Below are 23,263 nucleotides of genomic sequence, written 5' to 3'. Positions count from 1 at the left end.
GAAAACTTTAGGAAACTTAATTTATTCTGAGAGAGATAAGAAGGATAAAGAGTTTAACACAAACATAAGCAAAGACACAATACAACAACAACAACAACAACAAAAACCCAAACAGGACAACAGCAAGCGCTTGTTCCCTTGGCGAATGAGCGTCGCAGCCCGAGGCGGGCAGGGTGGAGTGGGGGAGATTCGGTTTTGAGCCGGGGGTTGCTGACCTGGTAGAAGTTTCCTCCGGGCCATGGCAGCTGCCCGATGACTCTGGTATTCCACGAAGGCAAAGCCTCGGTTTTTGGTTTTATCTGCAGCACTTGGGTAGACAATGACGTCGACAACTCCTTCGGTTACCTTCTTCATCTCTGACAAGATCTCTTCTCTCTTTTTGGTTTTTGGAATTCCCCCAACAAACAATCGGCAGTTATCCACACTGGCACACACCCCTAGGAGACGCCCATTTCTGCAAAAAGAGCCGAGCTTTGATTGGTGAGAATCCACATGTGATGAAGATTTAAAACAGAAGCTGAAGCATAGCATGGCCCTGCACATGAAATGGCCTGTAGACGTGGGGTGTTTGGTCTTTATAGTGGTTAAACTATTTTTGGAAAGCAGTGGCTACTTTTGAGAAACTGGAAAATGTCAACATTTGCTCTATATTTTTAAAGGAAAAAAAAGGTATTTGAAGCTGAGTAGCATCTGCTGTCTTTAGAGTAGATGTAGATTCATCAGCTGTCAATTCTCACCCCTCCCTAAAATAGCCCCAGGGCTAATGCCGTTATACTGGCTATACCAGCCCACGTTACTAGGTATTTGAGTTTATGATCACTGGTGCTCCTTTTCTTTTCCGTCCACTTTGGGAAGCTATTCAGACATAATTGCTATTAAAAATAGTCTCTTATACTTGAACAGATTTTTATGTATTATCTTATTTGGCCACCATAGGGTGCCTGTAGATAGGAGGAGGTATTAATTTCTATTATACCCATGAAGAACTTGGGACTCCAAGAAATTAAATGTTTTGCTGGATTCTCAGTTCAGTTTCTGTTTCTTCCACTGAACAGTGAAATAGTGTTGCTTAATAGTGAGTCGAAGTACACCTTCCTTGGCAGAGTGTAGATTGATTAAACTTTTCTGGGAAACATTTGACAGAATATATCAGAAGTCCCAAGTGTGCATAACCTTTGACCAAATAATGCCCTTTAATGAAAGTGACCTTAAGAAAGAGGAGCACCAAGTATTATGTACAAGGATATTCACTGTTGTTATTTAAAATAGCCTGCCTCCAAATAGGAAGTAAGCAAAATATTCCAACATATGGGGCTAGTTTAATGCACCTCAGCTGAAATGTTACTGACTTGGGGCTGGATGTTTCCTCACTGTGTTTAGTATATTTGTCACCCTCGTTCTTGCCCACTAAATGCCCATAGCTACTCATTAGGTCATTGAAAAATAACTCCTCACTTTTCTAAATGTTCCCTATGGTGGGCACTATGCTGCTGGCTGAGAATCACTAGTTAACAAAAGACAGGCATTCATAGTATAGTATGTCTCACAGTCATTGAACGTAGTAACATAGAAGCATATTTACTGGTTTAAGAAAGAACAATTCGCTATATGCTGCTGTGTTAAAGAAAGAAAAAGAAAGGCCCCCAAATAAGTATGCGAGGAGGCCATTTTGATTAAAAGTATATAGAAAATCTAGAAAGAAAAACAATGACAGTTAACATAGTGACTATCTTTGGCCAATGGGGTTATGGAGGAATGGTTTAACTTTTATTACTTAATAGTTTTGGGTTTTGTGTATGTGTGTGTGTGAATTAGGCTGTGTGATTTTTATAATAACATGAAGTTATTAAAAATGGCTAAAGTCCCCTTAATGGAAACCACATGTTTGCCATGATTGAAAATGCTCATCCAGGTAAGTGGGAGACTGCTGAGTGGCTTTCAGATGTGTGGCAGGGATTCTGACCAGGGCTGGGCCACTGTCCTAGCTGCCTTCTATGCTTTCCGGGAGAACCAAGGACCATATCAGATCTGTGACAGGTCCATCTTCGTCACTCTAGGAATGTGGGGTTTTTTTGTTTTTTTTTTTGAGAGGGAAAGGAAAGGTTGATAAAGTACTCTTTTTTTTTTTTTAAACTTCACTTAATAAACACTCTATTCCTAGATATTATTTATTGAGACATTATTATTTTTGATAGTTAGGAGATGGCCAGGTATCAGTTACCAGTAGGGGGAGCCTAGAGGCTCTACACTGTTTTTATATTTGTGTGGTTTGTTAGGCACCTTTCCCAGAAGTGCTTGGAGAAGAAAGGCCATCTCTGAAAAGCTGAGGGCACGACTTTAATGTCTTCTGAAGCCAGGCATTTAGATGATGCTCAGTGAATATTTTATGATGAGGAGGATGCTCGGACAATTGTGGGTCTTTTCTGGATAAGAACCTTATCTATCCTCTGGTAAAAGCAAATCAAAAGTTATCTTCTCTACAAGAAAGGTTGTCTCTCCTGCAGCTTCCACTGACCTAAGGCAGAGTGGAAGTTGGTGAGGTTGGCACTGGGGTGTCTATTCTGCTATTTCACATTCCATTTATCCTATTCTGTCACCTTGCAACTGACATCCAACCTGAACTTTGACTGGAGCTTTTGCCATCAATTTCATCTAAATGCTATGTCATATTTCTCCTCTTCCTTCTCTCCCTCCTCCTTCATTACCATTACCATCGCTATCAGCAAACATTTATGGAGCATCTGATATCAGCTTTACATGTATTATCTAGTTCATTTTTTATAACACTCTATGACATAGGTATACTTTTAATTTCTGTTTTACAGATAAAGATGCTAAAATTCACAGAGAATACTGTTCCTTATCAGTGACCATAGTGGATTGATTATATAGTAGTCCTTCCTTATCTGTGGTTTTACTTTGCATAATTTCAGTTACCTGCAGTTAATGACAGTCTGAAAATATTAATGGAAAATTTCAGAAATCAACAATTAATGAATTTTAGGTTGCATACCATTCTGAATAGGGTGGTGAAATCTCACGATGATCGCCTGAATGCGGTCACCCCTTTGTCCAGCATACCCACACTGTATGTGCAACTTGCCCGTTGGTAAATTAATAGCAGTCTGAGTCAGAAAAACTGTCCTGTTAGCGATTTGTGTTCAAGTAACCCATGTTTTACTTAATGAACCCAAAGCCATTCACATAAATATTATTATAGTATATTGTTATAATTGTTTGACTTTATTATTATTGTTATTACTCTCTTATTGTGCTTAATTTGTAAATTTAGTTATGTATGTGTAGGAAAAAATAGTGTGTATAGGGTTTAGTACTATCCATGATTTCTGGCATCCATTAGGGCCTTGGACTGTATCCTCCACAAATAAGCATGGGGTTTATTGTGTTCATTACTTATACCTTGTCTATTGACAGACCCCAGTGGGTAACTGTGTGTTAAGTAGATACAGCTTAACTTGCTGATTCCCTACATAGCCAAGTCTATATCCACTCAGCTTAAAAACCATTTTGAGAATAACCCTTACTGTTAGGATGTCCAGGTTCCATGAAATGCCAACAAATGGAGTATCTTCCCAATCCCTGGAACCATATAACAGTAATATTTAATTTCTGTAACCCTTTGCAAAACACTTTACTATCCAGATGGTCCCGACTTATGATGCTTCAACTTACAATATTTTGACTTTACAATGGTGGACAAACCATATTCATTCAGTAGAAAGTGGCTGGGCTAAACTATGGTGTTCAGTAGATTAAATGCTTTTTCAACAAGGTATGATGGGTTTATTGGGACATAACCCCATCGTAAGTTGAAGAGCATCTATATATTTCACATGGATGCTCAGAAAACATAGGTACTAAAACATAGGTGCTAAAACTGATGCTAAAAGAAGTCCAAGGATTTGTCTATAGGAACCCACACTAGACTGCGGAGCTCTTGATTCCTACTCCAAACCATCCTCCATGTACCAGGCAGAGCTCTTTTGGATCCATGGAGACATGTGTTAGAGGAGAGCTTCCTTTATATTTTCTCCAAGACTCGGTTCCAGAATCCAACCTTGGGACTGAATGGCTAGGCTACTAGTGGTTGCCAAATTGAATCAATCTTTTGGTGGCCAAGGGGTTTAAGAAAAAATGACCTAGCAGCTGATTGGATAACAAAATTATAAGGATAATCGTGATGTATTTTGGGCCTCTGGAAGGTGAGACAAAAATAATGGTAGGAAACCCACTCTCTCTGATTCAGCAATTTTAAGATTCCATCAACATTAAGGTATCTCTCTATTTCAGAAAGGAAAATATATGTGGAAAGCTGTGTCTTAGAATTGATGATATATACTAATATATGAAAGTACTATTGATAATTTATTGACCTAGTAGCCCAGTGTTAGAAACACTTAAAAAATCTCTATGGTATCCCCACAATAAAATTTATGAAATAAGTATTAATATCTCCACTTTATAGGTGAGCAACCTGAGGCTCAGCGAGGGTAAGTTACTGGGCACTCCAGGGAAGCCTGTCTGAGGCCAAAGCTGTGGCCTTCCAGCTGCTGCCCTAAGCTTCCTTCCTGCTCGCCCAGGGCTTCCTTTGAGAAAGGATTTATGTCAGCGCCCTCTCCCAGTGAAGGTTTTTGAACTCAAAGAGTTCATGAGGTTAGCCCTGTGACGAGTTTATGGAAACCAGGTATTGATTGTACAGGGTCGATTATGGCCTGGCACCCTCCCCTAGTCCCATGGTTTGAAATGTTATCTGTATTTGGCTGACCTCCAAATTTATATTCCAGCCATGGCCTCTCTTCTGGCTCTGATATCACACAATCGCGTCTTCACCATCTCCACCAGGATGTGTAATGCGCATTGCAAATGTAAGTCATCCCAGAGAGAGCTCTTCCTGTTTCCTGCTTTTCTCCCCGTTTCTTGTCAATGACACTGTCACATCCACAGATACATGGACCAACATCCTAGGCTTCCTCCTTGAACTCTAAGTCACTCACACTCTCAACCCAGTGTTTAGTCAGTCTAATCTAGTCAATGTATCCCAGACCGGACCCTTTTCACCACCTCCATTACTGACCCGCTTGTGCAACCACCGCCATGTCTTGTTTAGATCAACACCACTGCAGTGGCCTTCTCACTGGCTTCCCAATTTGAGTCCTTACCCTGCTGTGCTCCATCCTTCATCAACAGCCAGAGTAATATTTTAAAAAGCATAAATCTCATTAAAAGCCTTCCATGATTTCCTCTTTTCATTAGAATAAAAATCAAATTCTTAAACATGGCGTAGAAGGCTCTCCAGCCGTATTGACTTCCGCCCTTCTCTCTTCACTCGGTTCTCCCATGCTGGCTTTCCTTCTGTCCTTCTATCGCTTCGCCCTTGTTCTCATTTTGGAATCTCTGTACTTGCTGTTCTTTCTCTAGACTAATCTGTCTTCAGGTATGATTGTCATGGATGATTCTTTTCATTGAAGTCTCAGGTGACATTTTACTTTCCCAGAGAATATTTTCTCATATACATCAGTGTGACTATCCCCCTCCTCCCACAACTTTATCCTATTTCCTGGTGTTATTTTTTCATACTCTTATAAATAGTCTCATACATTTGTTTTCTCACTATGAGTATAGGGAATTACACCTTGATATATTTCCAGTATTTTAAGCTATACCCAGCATATATTTGTGAAATGAATAAATTAATAAATGTTTCTTTAAACATTTCACAGAACTTAGTTTAGCACCTAACATAGTGTTGGTATTAAACAAATATTTCATTAAACTGGTTTTTCCCAAATATTTTATTAAACTGGTTCTTTTCCCAAGGGAAAGAACTAACCTTTTTTATTTCTGGTTTTGCTATCTTTGCATATACTATATTAGACAAACGATATAGAAACAGAGACAGGTGCATTGTCTGATTCACTTTTTATCTAGAAGAGGTGGATCTTACCTAATTTCATAATTATTAAGTTGCTTGATTGCATTCTTGGCTTCCTGTTTATTTGAGAATGTTACAAAGGCATATCCTCTATTGTTTCCATTAAAATCCATCATCATTCTCATTTCATAAATTTTACCAATCTGTAAGTAATAGAAAAAGAGAAATTCATATTTCTGCCTTTGTACTTCCAAATCAACACACACATGCACACATGCACATAGAATGTTTTCTGAAGTCTGTCACTGCCATATTTGGCATTTGCATCCCAGGTGGAATGGTTTGCATAGTTTCATGCTGGGTTCAGACCCATTGTCTGACTCTTGCGCAAAGTCAAGTTAAAAAAAATTTGTACAAATGACATTTCAGCCTGAGTTAACAGAACATGTTTTTGACAGAGTAAGGCTAATGACCTTTCACCACACAACTATCTGGGGATTTATATAATGTCTTAGGGACATGAAAACACATTTATCATCAGAAGTACAATTTCCTGATAGATTTGTCCTTTTCCTTTCCACGGGCCTCTGGAGTCTCCTTAGCTATATCTTTATTTGGTAATTCTCTACCACTGATATTTAAAAGAAAAACCAGGAACACTAATTTGGAACCTTGCTAAACCTTCTTAGCTGTCTTTTTTCCTACCATAATATCAAAAGGAATACAGAAGATGCGTCTCAGAGGAGGATCTGGGAGCCTGTTATTTTCACAATCTGTGGGCTGAAAGTAAATGCTGGTCTTAATAGGACTGACCCAGGGCCAGGACCTCTGCCACAGAAGGGTTCTACTCACTAACCTCTAGCTGTAGCTACTCTGCTTTACCCATATACTACTCCATCCTGATACTCCAAATGTTCTCCAGAAATACCGGCTCAGCCATTCTTCATTACTGGCTGCTCTAACAAGGATGACCCAAATAGATATGAGGGGCGTATGCAGTGAGAAGAGGCACCAGTAAGCCTATGCTATTACCACACTGGGTGGTTACCCTTCATCTCAGTCTCATCCCAACACACCCCACTCAAATGTACACTGTGAAGGACACCAATTTTTTCTAGCCTCATTAGGAGCGAGTTCAAGAATATTACACATCTGTGTTTCAGGTGTTTCTTGGTGCACATTTTCAGATTCACTCGAAGATTCTTACAGGATTAAGTCCTCATAATTTTCCCACATGCCAAGTGGGATTGTATGTATAAAATTAGGAGCAGTTCTGAATCTGAATTGAGTTACACACACACACACACACACACACACACACAAATGATTTTGGCATTTAGAAAAAGAAATATCTAAACTCTCATTTTTGCTAAATTTTTGAAGAATGTGGTTGTATAAACACCACTTGGTAGATTATTGAAAACAACTGTTGATTTCGTATTCTGCCTTTAATTTGGGGTTTAGTAACAAAATAGCATTTGGAATTAAAACTGAGGGAGTTTCTAACTTAGTGATTATATAATTACTTTGAGAATCTTCATAATTATATAATTACTTTTGTTGATACATTAGGGCAGAAAAGAAATTCAAACTTGTGGAAAAAAATTTCACTCTGAATGAATATATATAGACACATGTTTGAGCTATGACAAATCTACATATTCTTATTAGGTAACAATGTTGCACACACATTAGAATGCCGAGTTGGAGCCATATCTCTTTTTAGATAGGTGGTTGTTGTGTATATTGATAGACACATTCAGTTTGTGGTGAGATGGGATGCCAGTGGGGACCGGGATTGAGATACAGATTTGAAAGTCGTCAGCAATGATGTCAGCAACAGGCTGCAGAGCTGAGACCATCTCACTAACGGGAAGGAAGGTTTTCACTGCTGGAGGAATAGCAAGCGGAAGAGAAGCCATCAAGTGACAAGGAAAAATGAGCACGTAAGCAAAGCGAAGAGAATACTATTTTTACCTTGAAAGATAAGAAACTTTAAATTTGGACTCACTTTTTCACATAATGGTATAAGTTCATCCTCAAAAAGGTCTCGGGGAAGTTTTCCAATAAAAATTTCACAGCCCCTTTCTGGGGGTGCAGCATCCCAGCCAGGGGGAGGACCACCGTATTTTCTTTGCCCATTTTCCTGCAAATCCAGGGTAGGTTTTATGAGGGGGAAAAGAAAACAAGAGATCTTTAGCTCCAGTTTCTCAATTATTTTTCAGAATTATTTCACAGTCAGAAACATATTTGTCATTGGCAAATAACCGTTTTTTATTTGTTATACTTTTGTATGGTCTGAGGATAAAAAACATAAAAGTCTCTTTTGTATGGATTTTAATATCACGTTCTATGCTTCAGTGACTTGCTTGAGATGAGCATGTGAAAACTTATAAAATACTGAAAAAATATAAGGGGTGATTATTATTTTTCTGGTTGTCATTCACACTCACTGAAGCCTGATCATCGAAGGATCTGCCTATAATTTGGATGCACTCTGAAGGCTGTGTGGTGTGGTGGTTACTGTCCTGGAGCTGGACTCCTTGGCTCTGTGACTCTCTAGCTGTGGGACCTTGGACAAATGACTGCTCAGAACCTTAGTTTTCTCATATGCATAGTGAGGACAATATCAGCTTTTGATTAAAGGAGATCATGTATCAGATATGCATGGCACACAGTTCTTGACATGTGATATATATTTATTGGTGATTAATTCTCTTCTTGCCCTCCTGAATTTAGGTTGTTTCATATGTCAAGTAAGGCAACACAAGACTCAATAGAAACATTGTGAAGACTTCCATTGGAAGGAGTGGCTGGTTAATTTGAGGGGTAGCTAGTCAGGGACTTAAATCTATTTTCAAAGCTGACAAAAAGGTGAGAGGTGTTTACTAATGTTGGATGTCTTGGCACGTAAGAATGATGTTCTCTGTCTAAAGAAAATTAGCTTCTCTTTTTTCCCTTTGTCCTAACAAATTCTTGGTTAATTTAGTGTCCTCTTTTTTGAGGAGAACATTAGTGTTGGTGCTTGTCTGCAATGCCAAGTATATTTTCTAGATGTTAAAGAACTTGTGGTAACTCAGGGACCCCAAAGTGAAATGTAGGCCTAATCCACCACTGTTAATCTGCTGGGGAATTGTAAATTTACGTTCCACTAGGCATAACCAGGGCTCTTTGTCATTGTACCTTTGTGATTTTTGGAGAAAGGAAACTATAAGGGACCAAATATCAATATGCATTGCTAATTTCTACAATTAACACTTTAAAAAGTTTTATACTATAAAATGACACATGCTGAAAAAAACATAGTAATATATGAGGTAAAAAGAAAATTTCCCAAATTTACCGCACTAACCATCTGTAGAAGTAGATACTGTTAAAAATTTCACTGTCTTTTCAAATACATTTTTATGTTTTTATGTGTATTTTAAAAAGACATTTAGTTGTTTAAAACATTGTTTTGTACAATTGTTGTTGGTTAAAATAAAAGTAAATCAGCTTCTAGTTGCACTGATAAATCTTTATATATACCAACTTGAGTCTTTTTTAATTATTTTATATGTTAGTACAAAGGCTTTTTGGATTACAGTGTTCAAACAATGTCTGTGGTTGTGATCACTTTTTTAATCCTGATGATTGATATTATGTTGCTTTAAATTAAATAAAAAGTTAGATGAGTCTTTTGCCTTGCCTTGATTACTTTTTGCTTTAAGTGACTGCATGTTTTTCATTTTTACTAAATATTTATATATTTGCCTCAAGACTTTCTGAATTTTTTTCTTCCCCTATATTCTTGCAAGGATTATCTAGTAGCAAAAAATTGTTATTATGGAGAAATCTGAGAAATAAAATGTTTCATATTTTTACTTTAAAAAGTTAGGAACCCAGTGAGCTATATCTCAACTAAGAATTCCCTGAAAAGTATAAGTCACATACTTTCAGAGATGTATTAAAGACTTTACTTACTTACCTTCTAACAATTGCCTACATATCCCTTACTGCCACACATTACCTAATCCTCAGACATCAACCTGAGTTATAGACTGTTGCCATCCCCATTTTCCATAAGACAGAAGCCCAGAGAGACTGAAATATATAATTTGCTGAGTCACCTGGTTGGGACCTGGAGCCAGGCAGTCTGGTGTCAGCGTCCCTCAGCTACGTTTTGTTGCCTTGTTATATGGAAGCCTAATCCTTGTAACGGATCTACACACTAAATACTTATGAAAAAAGTTTATCATGCCATTTAATTGCCAACTCTCTGTTGCATTTAAAGTCCTGTTTTAATTTCCAGTCATTTTATTACACAATTTTTTGGGGGGAGGAGGAGAACATCTCATATCTGTTCCTTACAGAGAGCCATACATCTGTTGCCAAATTAAAGCCTGCCTCCTTGGGTCAACTCAAACCATTTGGTCGATTGTGATCCCTCTGAAGCCATTTGTGTATATTTTAAATGTCTAGGCACATACTATTCCGTAGATTATTGGAAAAAAAGCTTAGTATGAATATGGTAGTATTTTTACTCTTCAGATTGAAGAAAGCAAATTTATATCCCATAGTAGTAAAGTGGCTATTCTAGAATTTCTGATTCAACAAACTTCATCTGTTAGTTTGAAAATAAGTAGGCAATGAGCATATTGACTTTTGAAAATTTTTCCTTCAACTTTCTTTCTTGCGTAATTGCTAAAAATGTCACCAAACTATTTTGTGCAAACCATTCATATGTACAGGAGAATTCTCCTGCTTATGAGCCAAAATGATTGGTCAGGAAATCATATTCATGGTCTTTTCGTGGTTTCTAGAAACACTTAAAATAAATTCTCCAAGAATATCTTCTGGGATCACAAAGAGTCTGACTGGTTCAGAGATGCCACAGAGTTCATCCACCAGGCCGGGAATGCACCAGCGGTGGAGCCGTAAGGCAGGCACGGGGCATTACTCATGGGGTCAGAATAGCTGTCCATTACTGGGAAAGGACAGTTGGGAGCTAGATTGCTGGTATTTTAGGCACTATTTTTTATAGTTGAGTTTAAAATAAAGCCCAGTTATAACTGCCCTTTCCCCTCCTGGCTGATGTCCTTCCCATGGAATGCAATCCCCCCAGTAGCACAAATATAGTAATAGTTCAGAGAGAAAGAATATAGGACTTTTTTTTTCCATGAGAGAATGTTCATTCAACTCTGGGAATTTTTATTTTCCCCATGAAATCTTGGAAACCATTCACTCTCTCTTGTCACATAGGAAGAGGTGACAATTTTCAACTATATAAATTAAAAATTGAAGATCTAATTGTAACTATAAATCCAGTGGCTTTAACTTAAATTTTGGCTACCAAGCCTATTCAGTAACTCTGGTTATACGTAAAGAGCATTTGGAAGTTCCTTCTGTCATGGATATTTTAAACCTTTCATGATGAAAACATAGAGTCTTTAGGGGATTATGTATACCATCTTCTTGACCTTGAATAAAACCACACAACATTTAACAAATGATTCTAGGCAATAAATCTTAGCTTGAAAGTCATACAGACTGAGTTCATTTTAGCCACCTGGCATCTGAACTTTTTATACATCTGGGGAATCTGTGCAAAGCAGCCTTCTCCTACAGGATTTTAAAAGGTTAGATACTTGCTTTTCCAGCTTCCCTTGCAGCTGGGACAATCATAGTTATAATAAACAGCAATTGAGTTTGGGTGCAGAATTGTAACTGGGCAAACTTTAGATCTGAGCATTGGATAATGGTTGATGCATTTTCATATCGTTCCAGATTTGTGAAATGGCTTTGGAGTTCATTTCTAAAAGCTTACCCTTGAGTCTGGTCCTCCAAATCAAAAGTTTCTGTGACCCACTATTCTTGTAATAAACTTTTTTTCTTTTTAATCAACAAAAATTAGCTTCTACTACACACACATAATAGTAACAGCAGCTGCAAGAAAAAAAAATCCTGCTAAAACAAGAGCTAACCTTGACAAAGATGGGCACTGTGCTAAGTGCTTTACCTGTATTAACTCATTTAATCTTCTCAATAAAACTGTGTGAATGATACTACTTACTTTTGATTTATAGAGGACTCCAAGACACAGAAATGTGTCCAGATTTGTATAAGCAGTAAGTGACAAAAACAGTTTTTTTGCATCCTAACTCCATGTTTGCAGTCATGACATTATTCTTCTCTTGTTTTTAGTGGGTTGTCCAAAAACTTTGTTTAGTTTTTTCCATACCATAGCTCCAGTAGTGCTTAGCTGTCTTTAACTTCATTCGAAACAATTTTGTTAGATTGTATTGTGACAGCTGTCATATCAGTGTGCATTTAAAAAACACTTATCAAAATTAGTGAATTTTTGCACAGCCATTTTAATATTGAAGATGGAAGAATATGCAACATCTTTGGTGTATAGTTTTATTATTTCATGAAAGGTAACAATGCAACTGGAATGCAAAAAAAGATTTGTGCAGTGTATGGAGAAGGTGCCGTGACTGATGGAATGTGTCAAAAGTGGTTTGCGAAGTTTCTTGGTAATATTGATATTTTGGCCAAATAATTCTTTACTGTGGGGCTGTTGTATGCACTGGAAGATGTTACGCAGCACCCCTGGCCTCTACCCACTAGAAGCCAATACTGAGAGAGAGCTGACGTACTCCAAATATCTAAATCAATAAAGTTATTGGTGAAAATGAAAAATGTGTCTTTTATTTTTGGGAAAACAATGTAACGGACTTTTTGGCCAACCCAAATATTGACCCAATATGCTTATTGTACAGATGAAGAAATTGAGTCCTGAGAAATTAATGTGAGTTGTCTGAAGTCGCACTGGTTTAATTTATTGCAGACAACGCTAGAACAAAAGTGCTGTGATTCTTGATCTGGTAAACTGCATGCTCTACATACTGTTCAAAGGTCAGAGCGACTTTTCTTCTCACGCTTACCGGTCTTGCAATTCTGCCTGGTATGTGTTACACTCACTTTCTTGTTCTACTTCACCTCGTGTGGAGGCCACATGGTTTGTTGTTGTTTCCCATAACTGAGCCCATTCATAAACTGGAAGGATAGTCATCCTGGGTTTCTCTTTTTGTTTTTTGCCGTAATTAGTAATTTCAATTCCTTTATTGGTTCTTTGGAAATCTTGTATTCTAAATCTGTAATCATCTTTGTGGTTCTCTTTGGTTCTTTGTTTTTTTGTTTTTGTTTTCCCTTGCCAAGAGGGAAGAAACTGTGTATATTCCCTTCCTAAAGTGCTTTCGGGTGCTCTCCTATCCATTTTCCAGTGGCCATGTGCTTATTTCTGCTCCTGATCACTCAGGTGCTGGACAGTATACCCAGACTAGTGGCATTTCTAGTCTTCATGAGCAGGCCGGTCACAGGGCCCTACCCAGAAAGGTGGTTCTGCAGCAAAGCCCAGCGGGCTCTTGTCACAGTTGATACTGATGCATTGAGAATGTCTCTCTGGACTGTGTCTATTGCAGTTCGTGAATCGGCAGTGTGTTTTCCCAGTTGTGGATTTGTAAGAGTGAATAAAAATCTTTATTAGACACTATTTTTATGACTTTCCTCCTGCACACCACCTACATATCTCATGATGGAATTCAAGGCAAATCTAAAGGACCTTAAATAAGATGTCCTAAAAAGATTCTTGGATGTGATTTTTAGCTGGGCTCTGCTTATGATATTTTTGTTGTCTTGAGTACAATGGATAGGGCTCTGGGGAATATTCATTTTGTTAATTTTCTATAAAAGATAATTATCCATTCTGTGTATTTAGTATGTTCATCTTCTTATCCTTTTAAGATTACTGACTTCATCAATTTTAGACTGGGAATTTTTAGAAAGCAGAATTTATTTAATTTATATATTTTGGAAGTTGGCATTAGCCTTATTAACATTTTAAAAATAATATTTGCAAGGCATATGCAATATGGATGCTGGATACTATGTTCTAAAAATAAAAAGAGCAATAGTAATGGTGATAGAATAGAATGTTGCAAATTGTAGAAATGTGGAACCACAGATAGAAAAAAGGTTGGGCATAAACATGATCCACACTGAAACTTTGTCATCATACTGCTTAGCATTTCTCAAAATACGGTATGTGAGATGACATTAGGTTTTTTATAGGCCAATTTTTTATTTTAGTTGTTATGCATTTATTTTATTGTATGTCAGAAAATTATAATTATCACATAAAACCTGTGGCTTTTCCATTTACATAAGTGAGAAAAAGTTTACTTTTAAAATCAACTTGAATGGGAATAGTGAATTGATTTAATGAATTCTAAATAAATGACATTATTGGAGGTATTTATGGCAAAATGCTCAATGAAAACTGCAAATGGCTTTTGGTCCTCAGAAATTTGTCTATTTGTTTCATTTTTTCCAAAGCCCTTGCACTTGATCTTTGAAAATGTATGATGTGGTTCGTCCATGAAAACAATTAGCAAATTTTGAATCATGTTCTTCTATCATTTTGGAAGGCCGACAAAGGGCTATTACCTAGAAAAATAGTCCTAATTTGATTTCAAATTATTAGATGCCTTATGAAGGCAGAAATAATTTATCAAATGAAGCATTTAAAAATATCATCTTAAATATTTTCCCTTTACCTTTGAGGATTATGTGTGGCAAACCACACTTTAGAAATTCAATCTCTCAGTATTTCATAAGCAAACAGGCTTTTAAAAATAAGTTCTATTTTGTAAAGTTTTTTATAATGTAAGTTTTTGGACAGTTCATAGGAATATTAAATTCAAGAATAGCCTTATACAAAATTAAAAATCAGAAAACTTTGTGTGTGGTTGTTTCTACAGAAGAAAACAAGTAAAATGCCAATTCACTTCTAGGACCCTCTGTCCACATAGTGATGGACTGCAAAGCATGTGTTTATTTTTCTGAAACTAGGATTTGCTGTGTTCAGGCTCACTTCTGGCTCTGCGTCTGCATCTTGACACACTGCTCCAACCTACAGGGACCTTGAAATTCCACCCAAGAAATAACTAGGGAAAAGCTTTGGTGACTGCTTTATATGTTTTGGGCTTTTATCTTTTTGAAATACATAATTTATTCAATAGACCCATCCAAGTTTTTATTTGTTTGCTTAAATTACTTTCTGTTTGGCTTTTGAATTGACTAATATAGCAGTCGAATATCTGGTTAAATTATATAAAGCTGCCCGATGCAGATAGACATTTTGCCCCTGTGCAGATAAAGAATATGCAGTTTGGGTAACTGCGCTCCTGTCCTTTCCAGGTTCAGCATGTGCCAAGGAGAATTCCATCTAATGTACCCATTTTTCATGTGAGAAACATAAATAATATACAGTGAGAGATTTTATACAGTCGTTATTGTTTTTACCGCACTCCCATGAATTTAAATTTCTGAGAAACTGAGAGACTTGGCAAGACACTACATCGTCCCTGACTTTAATTCTTCATTTATAAAGAAATAGGGTGGACTAGGTGATTGTGAAGGTCTGGTGAGGGTGTTAGGATGCTTGTGAAAGGAAGGCAGACTTTGATACCATATTGAGTTGTGGGACAATACTCATGTGAATATTTTGTGAGTTAGTCTGTAGGACCTTTAATACTATACAGAGTTTAAACATCAGTGTTTCTTCAATTGCATGTCCAATTAACATCTATTTCATTACCTACTTAATGGCTATCTCTGTATTGATTTACTTAAAGAAACTTATGCAGAAAATATATATCATTCTTATAATAGAATATCAATATCATTTCTCACAAATGGAAGGTAATTATAAAGGCCATTACAAAGGAAGGAAATCATGATTAAATTCTATCAGGACACTGTTGTCTGCTCTAAGCTGAGCCCTGGTCCTGCTCTTTGCGTTTAAGAGCTTGGCAAACTCATGGACATGGACAAGCGTGGCAATTGCTGGGGAAGTGGAGGTATGAGGGCACTAAATGGTGATGGGAAAAAAATATAGTAAAGATTTTTTAAAAACTTAGCAGGGGCTGGAGAGGTGTTTAAAGTATACCTTCAACCACTAGCTTTTCTCATCTGAGTATATGAAAGAGAATTGAAAGTGGAATAATTTTCTCAGTATGGACTTTAAAGTTATTTAGTGCTGTATCAATGTACCATTTAACCGCCATCTCAGCTCTCTCCAGGCACTTCTGAAACTGTTAACAAAGGTCAGAGTTGAAGTCCTTGCAAATTCTGAATTGTATGGCTCCACAATCTCACTTTTTTTCTTTAGTCTGTGTTAGAAAACTATCTTTGCATTTCATAATGGTTACCTTTTAGGTTCTGAAGATGACGAGTCACTTTATTTTGGTTGTTGATCTATATTAAGCAAACAGGTAACAATTTAAAAAATCCTGCAAGCAAAGTGTAAAGTCCAAAAGAGCTGTCTGTGCCTCTGTGTTTTTGAGTCACGAAGTTCACACTGATTTTGAAGATGATAAAATGGAAAACCTCGTGGGCTTCTCGTTTTTAGAGATTTGCAAAGATTTTGAACTTTGCATTGAAGACCTCATATAAAACCAACTTTATTAAGCTATTTGAGGAGAAATTCATTGCGTTGGAAGGTGGCTTCTGGAATGTGTTTCTATTTCTTGGGATGCCTCAGTTCCCATGGCATGGCAGACACACACATTTTCCACAAAAGCAGTCACAGGGCTATTCCTTCATTTAGAGTCTCGCACCCTGTGCTGCGGCATTTCTGGCTAGTAGAAGCAAGGCCTCTTAAGAGTTTTAAAACAAAATTGGCCTGTGGGTGGCTGGGGTGATAAGCTAAAGGAAACACGTGCCTGCAATGATTTGCTGATCCCATCCTGTTCTCATGCTTAGTCTACCTATTTAAAGAATTCGTATTCATGCACTTGGTGAATGACCTAAGTCCTTGGATAGCGGGGACATGAGCAGGTGGTGAGAACAGGCAATAGAAGAAAACATAGGTCCCAGGAGCTATATTTTACCATGAAGTCAAATTCCTATTTCTGTCCCTAGGATTTTTGTGTGGTGGTTGGAAAAGAGCGTCAATGCCACAGTGTTTTCCCTCCTGCCTCTTGCTGAGCTAACCTAGGTGAAGCCGACTGTAAACACTTAAGGTCTTCAGTTACTTATTTTTATTGCATCATTTGTAGAAAAAGAATTGCAATTTGTGAAATGCCTACATAAAATTACTGAAGTACCAAACCAGAGAGATGGGGTATTTAACTTAATTTGGGGCCTTCTTAGAAGAGGAGAGTGTATCCATATCAGGTTTGTGTTGATCCACCACCATCCTTTGTACTCATGGCTTGTATGTAGTCATAGAGGAATTGAACACATTGGAATAGAATAATGTGGTTGCATTGAAACTCCATTTTAAGAGAATATGCATAGAAAGCAAAATTTGAGGGGTGGGAATTAAAGACATATTTTGTTCTTCGTTTAAGAGAATTGAGGCTGACGGCCAATTATAAGAGGAAGAGAAGGATCTAGCCCACTTATTTTTCTTATTTATCTGCTGTAATTTTACTGGATTTTTGAAATTAAGGCACAGTGTCTTTACTGCTCAAAGGTACTGTGCATCTTACAAATATTTTGGTTAAGCAGTAATAAGGAATTTTCTTTTAAAACTGTGGGTTAACTTCTAACATAGAGTAACAGATTAAAGATTAGAACTGGATCAGCAAATTTTTTCTGTAAAAGGCCAGATTATTGATATTTTAGGCTTAAAAAAACCCCTTTAACACTGTGAAAACCACTTATAGCCTGCAATCACTACAAAAAAAGGCCGCAGCCACGTTTGAGTCAGGGGTCATAGTTTGCAGACCTCTGATTATGTCTCTGTTGAATTGTATAACTCTGGGGCTTTTCTAATTCTGAAGTATTGAATAAAATAACTGGACTATATTCATATTAAATTAAAACACATAAAGAATTAGAAAAAAATAGCCTAACGAACACAGGTACCTATTATCCAACTATAATAATAAATTTTTCTCCATAAAAAATTCCCAATTTTTCTCCTAATTGAATGCTCCTTAGGTATTTTTTAACTTTATGAGATTTTTCCTTATAAAAAATAATCCACATTACTATAGGAAGTTTGGAAAATAAAGAGCATCCAACAAAAAAAAATTCCCCCAAACAGAGATTTATACTTTGTTATTTTCCAGTATTTTTTATTGTGTGAATAATTTATTAAAATATTATTTGGAAGCATATGTAACTTTTACATTCTGATTTTTAAGTAAACATTAAAATTTAGACATTTCTCCCTGTCTTTGTTTGAAATCAATGTTATACATGGTTGTATAATTTGGAAATATAAGGATGATCATATTTTATGTAACCAGTAATATTTTCTTGGACATTTAGAATATGTTTAGACTTTAAATATTATAAATTTCACTATTATGAACATCCTTATATCTAAATATTTATCCTTATGCCTTAGGTCAAAGGTAATGGTCAGTTTTAATCCTCTGACAGATAGCACGCACATCTGTTTCATGTAGCCTTATGTTGTCATTTTAAATTTTGAATAAAGTCATTCTCATTGCAACTACCTTGTATGCATTTTAGGTCAGGCTATACAAGGGGGACCCCAAAAAACCAGAATTATCTTTGGAAGGGTAGGCCTCTTTTAGTACAGGTTTTGCCTGCTAGATGAGTGTTCTAGGAACCCATCTGTATCAGTGAACCAGCTGGCACTGTTTTGAGCAGCTGTGTTTGGCTTCAGTGAGTTTTTTTTTTTTTTTTTGAAGACTTTCAATGCATTTGCCCATTTCATGATGGGTGGTTTACAAGCTCACCGGCCCACACTGGGCTGAATGTTCAGTTGTTTTTGACCAAAAATGCAAAGTCCTCAAAGTGAAACCTTTTCCTGATGTGGAAGAGGTGAAACTAAAAAAGGCAGAAGTACCATAAGGCATCAAAATGGATGAATTAAAAAACTGCCTTGAGCAGTGGAAAATACATCTCAATAGGTGTATTGCATGAAATGAAGAGTACCTTGAAGGTGACTGAAGTTTAAACATGTAAGAATAAATACAATTTTTATAATAAATTTAGGGTTTTGGGGTTCCCCCTTGTATATCTTTTACATCTATAATGTCAAGTCCTAACATCATCAGTGCATTGTGTTCAATAATAAGGCCTAAGGAAACAAAACAGAAAAACAAAAACAACCCTTTTAATTTACCAAGGACAACCATTGAATTAAGAAAGCAGTATTACTATCATACCTCACAAAAATTTATTGTGCTCTAATGATTTTTAGGAACTAGATTATCAATAGGGTAATTGGGCAAACAGTGCTAATATACAACTTACTTTAAATAATTTGAAATTATATATAAGTATCCTGCATCTACTTTTAAAAAGTATTTGAACTACTTCAGGGTGATCTTTATTAAATATATATTTATCTTCAGTTTTAGTAGATTTAAAGTTAATGTAAACTAATCCCACACTGGGTAGAAAGTTTTCTGAAAATACTAATCTGTAAAAAATCTATCTGCCTTTTTAAAAATTAAATTTGAGGTGACACTGGTTTGCAAATCCACATAGGTTTCAAGTGTACAACTCAATAAAACATCATCTGTACATTGTGTCACGTGCCCATTGGCCCAGGCAAAGTCTCTTTGCGTTCCAATTTTTCTCCTCTTTACCTACCTCCACTTAGCCCCCACCCCCTTGCCCTTTGCTTAGTTGTAAGGAGAAGATTTCAGATGGAAGGAGCATCACATGTCACAGAGTTTATGACCCATATCATTGATGAATTTTTGAGGAAAGAATCATCACAGTGTGATTTTTTTTCTTTGACTCAAAGAAATATATGCTAGTTTTAGAAAATCTGGGAAGTATAGTTAAGAGTATAAAAGTAGGGAAAGGGCGCACCACACAAAATTCCATTGTCCGGACACAAAAACTTTTTACAAGTTAACATGACAGCGTACTTCCAAAACACTTCTCTGTGGCATATGGCAGTTATGAAATTGAAAGTTTAACCCATCAACATCACGCAATTTTAATCAATAATGTTTATTAAGTGTCTGCTATTTGCAAGGAATTGCGTTCTTTTATTCTCTGAAGTAATTTGATAAAAAAAACTTTCAGCTATCAATATCCAAAAATATCCAATTATTTAAAAATGATATCACAAAGTATATTTTCAAACAAGCAAGTATTGTTGCATCAGTTGCCATATGATAGGCTGGCTCACGTTATTAAGTAACCTGCAAAATTCTATTTTTGACGGCTGTATTTGTCCTGAGAGTGATAAGAGAGCACAAATTAGTTACCCTCTGTTTTTTCAATTCTTGCTTTGCAGGTATTCATCATTCAATATCAGACTGCAAAGTTATAGCAGAGTAAGGCTTTCAAACTCATACTTCATAAATATAAAATTTGAAATGATCATTTTGTGGGTATGCTCCCTGAATTGTATTAAGATGTCTATTTTCACTTTTGTACAGATTTTTTAAAAAGTAAACTGATGCTGTCCTGTTTTTTTTTAAAATAATAATATTAACCTTTCCTCTAATCCAGGGTAGGAAGACAAGTATTAAAAAGGCGGAAGGATTTTCCCTAAGTTACAGAGTTGGAGGCTGCATTTCACTCTACGCTGGTCTTCTCTTCCAACTAATCACTGTGGTTTGCTGACCAATGATTAGACTCAGCAGATACTAGGATCACAAAATGATGACTGATAGACTAGGGGAATGTTCTAGTCAATCCTGTGGGAAATTAGGCCCTTGAGTGGATGACAGACGTGTTCAAAATTACATAACTTGTATGTGGTAGAGACCAGTCTCTACCAACTCTAGTATGAAGTCTTGAGTGATTTTCAATACTTTGCAGCCAGAATCAGTTGGGAGTTTCCAATTAATCCAAAACGATTGAACTGAGTCATGTATATATTTAAATCTTGGGTAGGGGTTTTGGATCTAGATAACTAGGTTGGAGAGTTTTAGCTTTCTACATTATTGGATAATTTCTGAACTAATAGTCATTCTGCTAACAAATATTATTTAAAGTGAATTATGCTACAAAGTTCAGGCTCAGGAAAGTATTTTTAGAATGCCCTAACAGGCTTACCTCTAAAATTGTGATCTTAAAGATAACATTATAGTAGCTCTTAGTTTTGTAAATCTTATCAGAAATTTTGGCCAATAGTGCTGGAATTATAGCCTTTTTATCTTGAGCAAGTGACCTAACCTCTTTATGTCTTGTTTTCCTTTTCTGGAAATTGAATAGTATCATAGTAGTTGCCTCATAGATTTAATGATTGAATGAATTGATATACATAAAGCAGTTAGAATATAAGTGCCCAATAAATGTTGACTATTATTTTGTTATTGTTATTAATGTGTGGTCTAAATCCTTATGACGTTTTTTTCAATGTAATTGAATATAGAAGATCAAAGTAACATACAGATTTGCCACGTATTTTTAGGGGTATTTTATTTGAAAGTACTTTGTTATGAAGTTACATAGCCCTATTGGTTTTTTCCTTTATAATGCAAATGTTCTTAAATCATAGATTAGGTTTGTAACATGATCTCCATCGTTGCTTGAACCTCTTTTCAAAAATATTGTTATTTCCAAGTTTTTTACATAGCTGTAATAATAATGTTACAATTTTCTGTCCTGCAGAATGTTTTAAATGATCGCTTAATGACTGAATGCATTTTCATTTGTAACAGTATTTTAAGATAGAATGGATCTCCTCTGGCGTCTGGTTTAAATAGGAAGCCAAGTCACTGGGTCACCAAGTAGGACACAGAGGTAGGGAAAACTGTTTTAACTGTTTTACATTCTTAAGTGAATAATATTCCCTCCTCTCTTCTACACTGCAGTTTAGAAATGAGATTGAAAAGTTTGAGAGGAGCTTTTGGAGTTTATTCAAAGATATGTGGAGACCACTGCCTGATGTGTTGTGAATCCTAGTTACCCCTTAATGGAAGGAATTGCAAGTTGCTTCTCAGTTTACCTAAAGCAGGGGAGAGGGGTAGTAGGACAACGCTCAGAGAGCTTCATAGGCGTCCTCTGCATTTGGGAACACTCTGGGCTGGTGAGTCTAATTCATTGCGGAGATGCCTACTGGAGAGCACTGGGTTGGCCTGCTGCTTTGAGTTTGGTGAGAAGGAGAGCTCGTTCCTTTGTGTCACCTGCACTTCTAGAGTTTGCTGGATCAGAGAGCATGTGAGTGTCTCCAGGGGACTAGAGTTTGACCATATGTTGGAATTTGGGGTTATATTTCATCTTTTCCAGGAGAGCTACTTAGAGTTTAAAAAGCTCTGCAGAAGGAGGCCCAGGCTCAGGACAGTGGCCAGGCAGAGGGGAGTATAGCCAGGGGCGAGATCCCCAACCATGGACTTAAGGATGGCTCTGATGATCCTACAAAGTATCCGATGATCTTTACATACCTGCCAGGCCAAAAGAGCCTAATACCAATATCAGTCAAGTAAGAGCTTCCCTGTCCCCTTTCCTTTGCTCTTATCCCTCTCCTGCTTCAGCTCTGAGTGAGGAATTACAGTTAGCGAACTGACATAGAAACTATGCTTCTGAAAGTGTAAAGGAGTAAACAGAAAAGAAATCGCACTCCACTTTGACATAGCTGGAAAAGGGAAATAGCTATAATTTCGAATGAAGTTGTTTTTAGTATGCTGGACTAGACCTAATTATTTAGTGGAGATTTTTTTATTACCTGAAAGTAATCAGAACAGTCATTAGCCTTTCCCTGAGTTTTATCTGGGGGTAAAGGAAGCACCAGAGCCCAGAATAAAGTTAAATGGACACTTTATATTGTTTTAGGATTATTTCTTATAAAATTATGCTTCTTGGGTGTATTGATCATATATTCATACCTTAATAATTTCCTTCCTTTTATATATTTAGGTTTGATATGTTGAAGTATTATAAATAATGTCAGACTAGACAGATTTATATGTATTTCTGTCATACTTTGGATCATCAGAGATTAGTTTACAGAAGGAATATTCTTATAAATAAATATTGACAAATTAATTTTAAAAAGGTTTTAAACACTTTCCACTACCACTGTCTTTGCATGAATGTTTCAAATACAAAGAATTTTTAAAAAATACTGACTTAATAACAATATTTGATTTTATAACATCTATGGAAGTACTGATTATAAAAGGAAAAATCCCTACTATCCTCAACTGTACCTGATCAGATCTCTATGAATTATAAAATACCACTTTATGTGGTAGAAGCCTGCACAACATTTTTCACTCAGTCATTAATTTTGAAGTACATTAAATTTGGAGATAAAAACATCTAGAATATTTTAACTTTTATTAAATATTAAAAAGAACTAATAATATATTGGTATTTCCCTTGCCCTTGACATAAATGAAACTTTGAAAACTCTACCAGAAATTCTGAAATCTT

The 23,263-nt window shown here is 36.4% G+C and overlaps 1 protein-coding gene across 3 annotated transcripts in view; it reads right to left on the bottom strand.

The window, feature by feature from the left end:
* Nucleotides 1–23,263, bottom strand: part of A1CF (APOBEC1 complementation factor) — a 78,051-nt gene that overhangs the window by 27,913 nt on the left and 26,875 nt on the right. For all 3 annotated transcript variants that reach the window (XM_054572790.1, XM_054572789.1, XM_054572791.1), the window contains exons 3-5: nucleotides 7,905–8,039; nucleotides 5,966–6,096; nucleotides 216–454 (exon numbers count right to left, since the gene is read on the bottom strand). In XM_054572790.1, the coding sequence (XP_054428765.1) occupies nucleotides 216–454; nucleotides 5,966–6,096; nucleotides 7,905–8,039 (505 nt within the window). The remainder of the gene's footprint in view (nucleotides 1–215; nucleotides 455–5,965; nucleotides 6,097–7,904; nucleotides 8,040–23,263) is intronic.

This window comes from Pteronotus mesoamericanus, unplaced genomic scaffold (genome assembly GCF_021234165.1).
Source record: "Pteronotus mesoamericanus isolate MK-2021 breed Mesoamerican mustached bat unplaced genomic scaffold, CSHL_Meso_final contig_24, whole genome shotgun sequence".
Classification (NCBI taxonomy): Eukaryota; Metazoa; Chordata; class Mammalia; order Chiroptera; family Mormoopidae; genus Pteronotus; species Pteronotus mesoamericanus.
The sequence above is the reverse complement of the archived record's forward strand: the minus strand, read 5'-3'. Positions and strand labels throughout refer to the sequence as shown.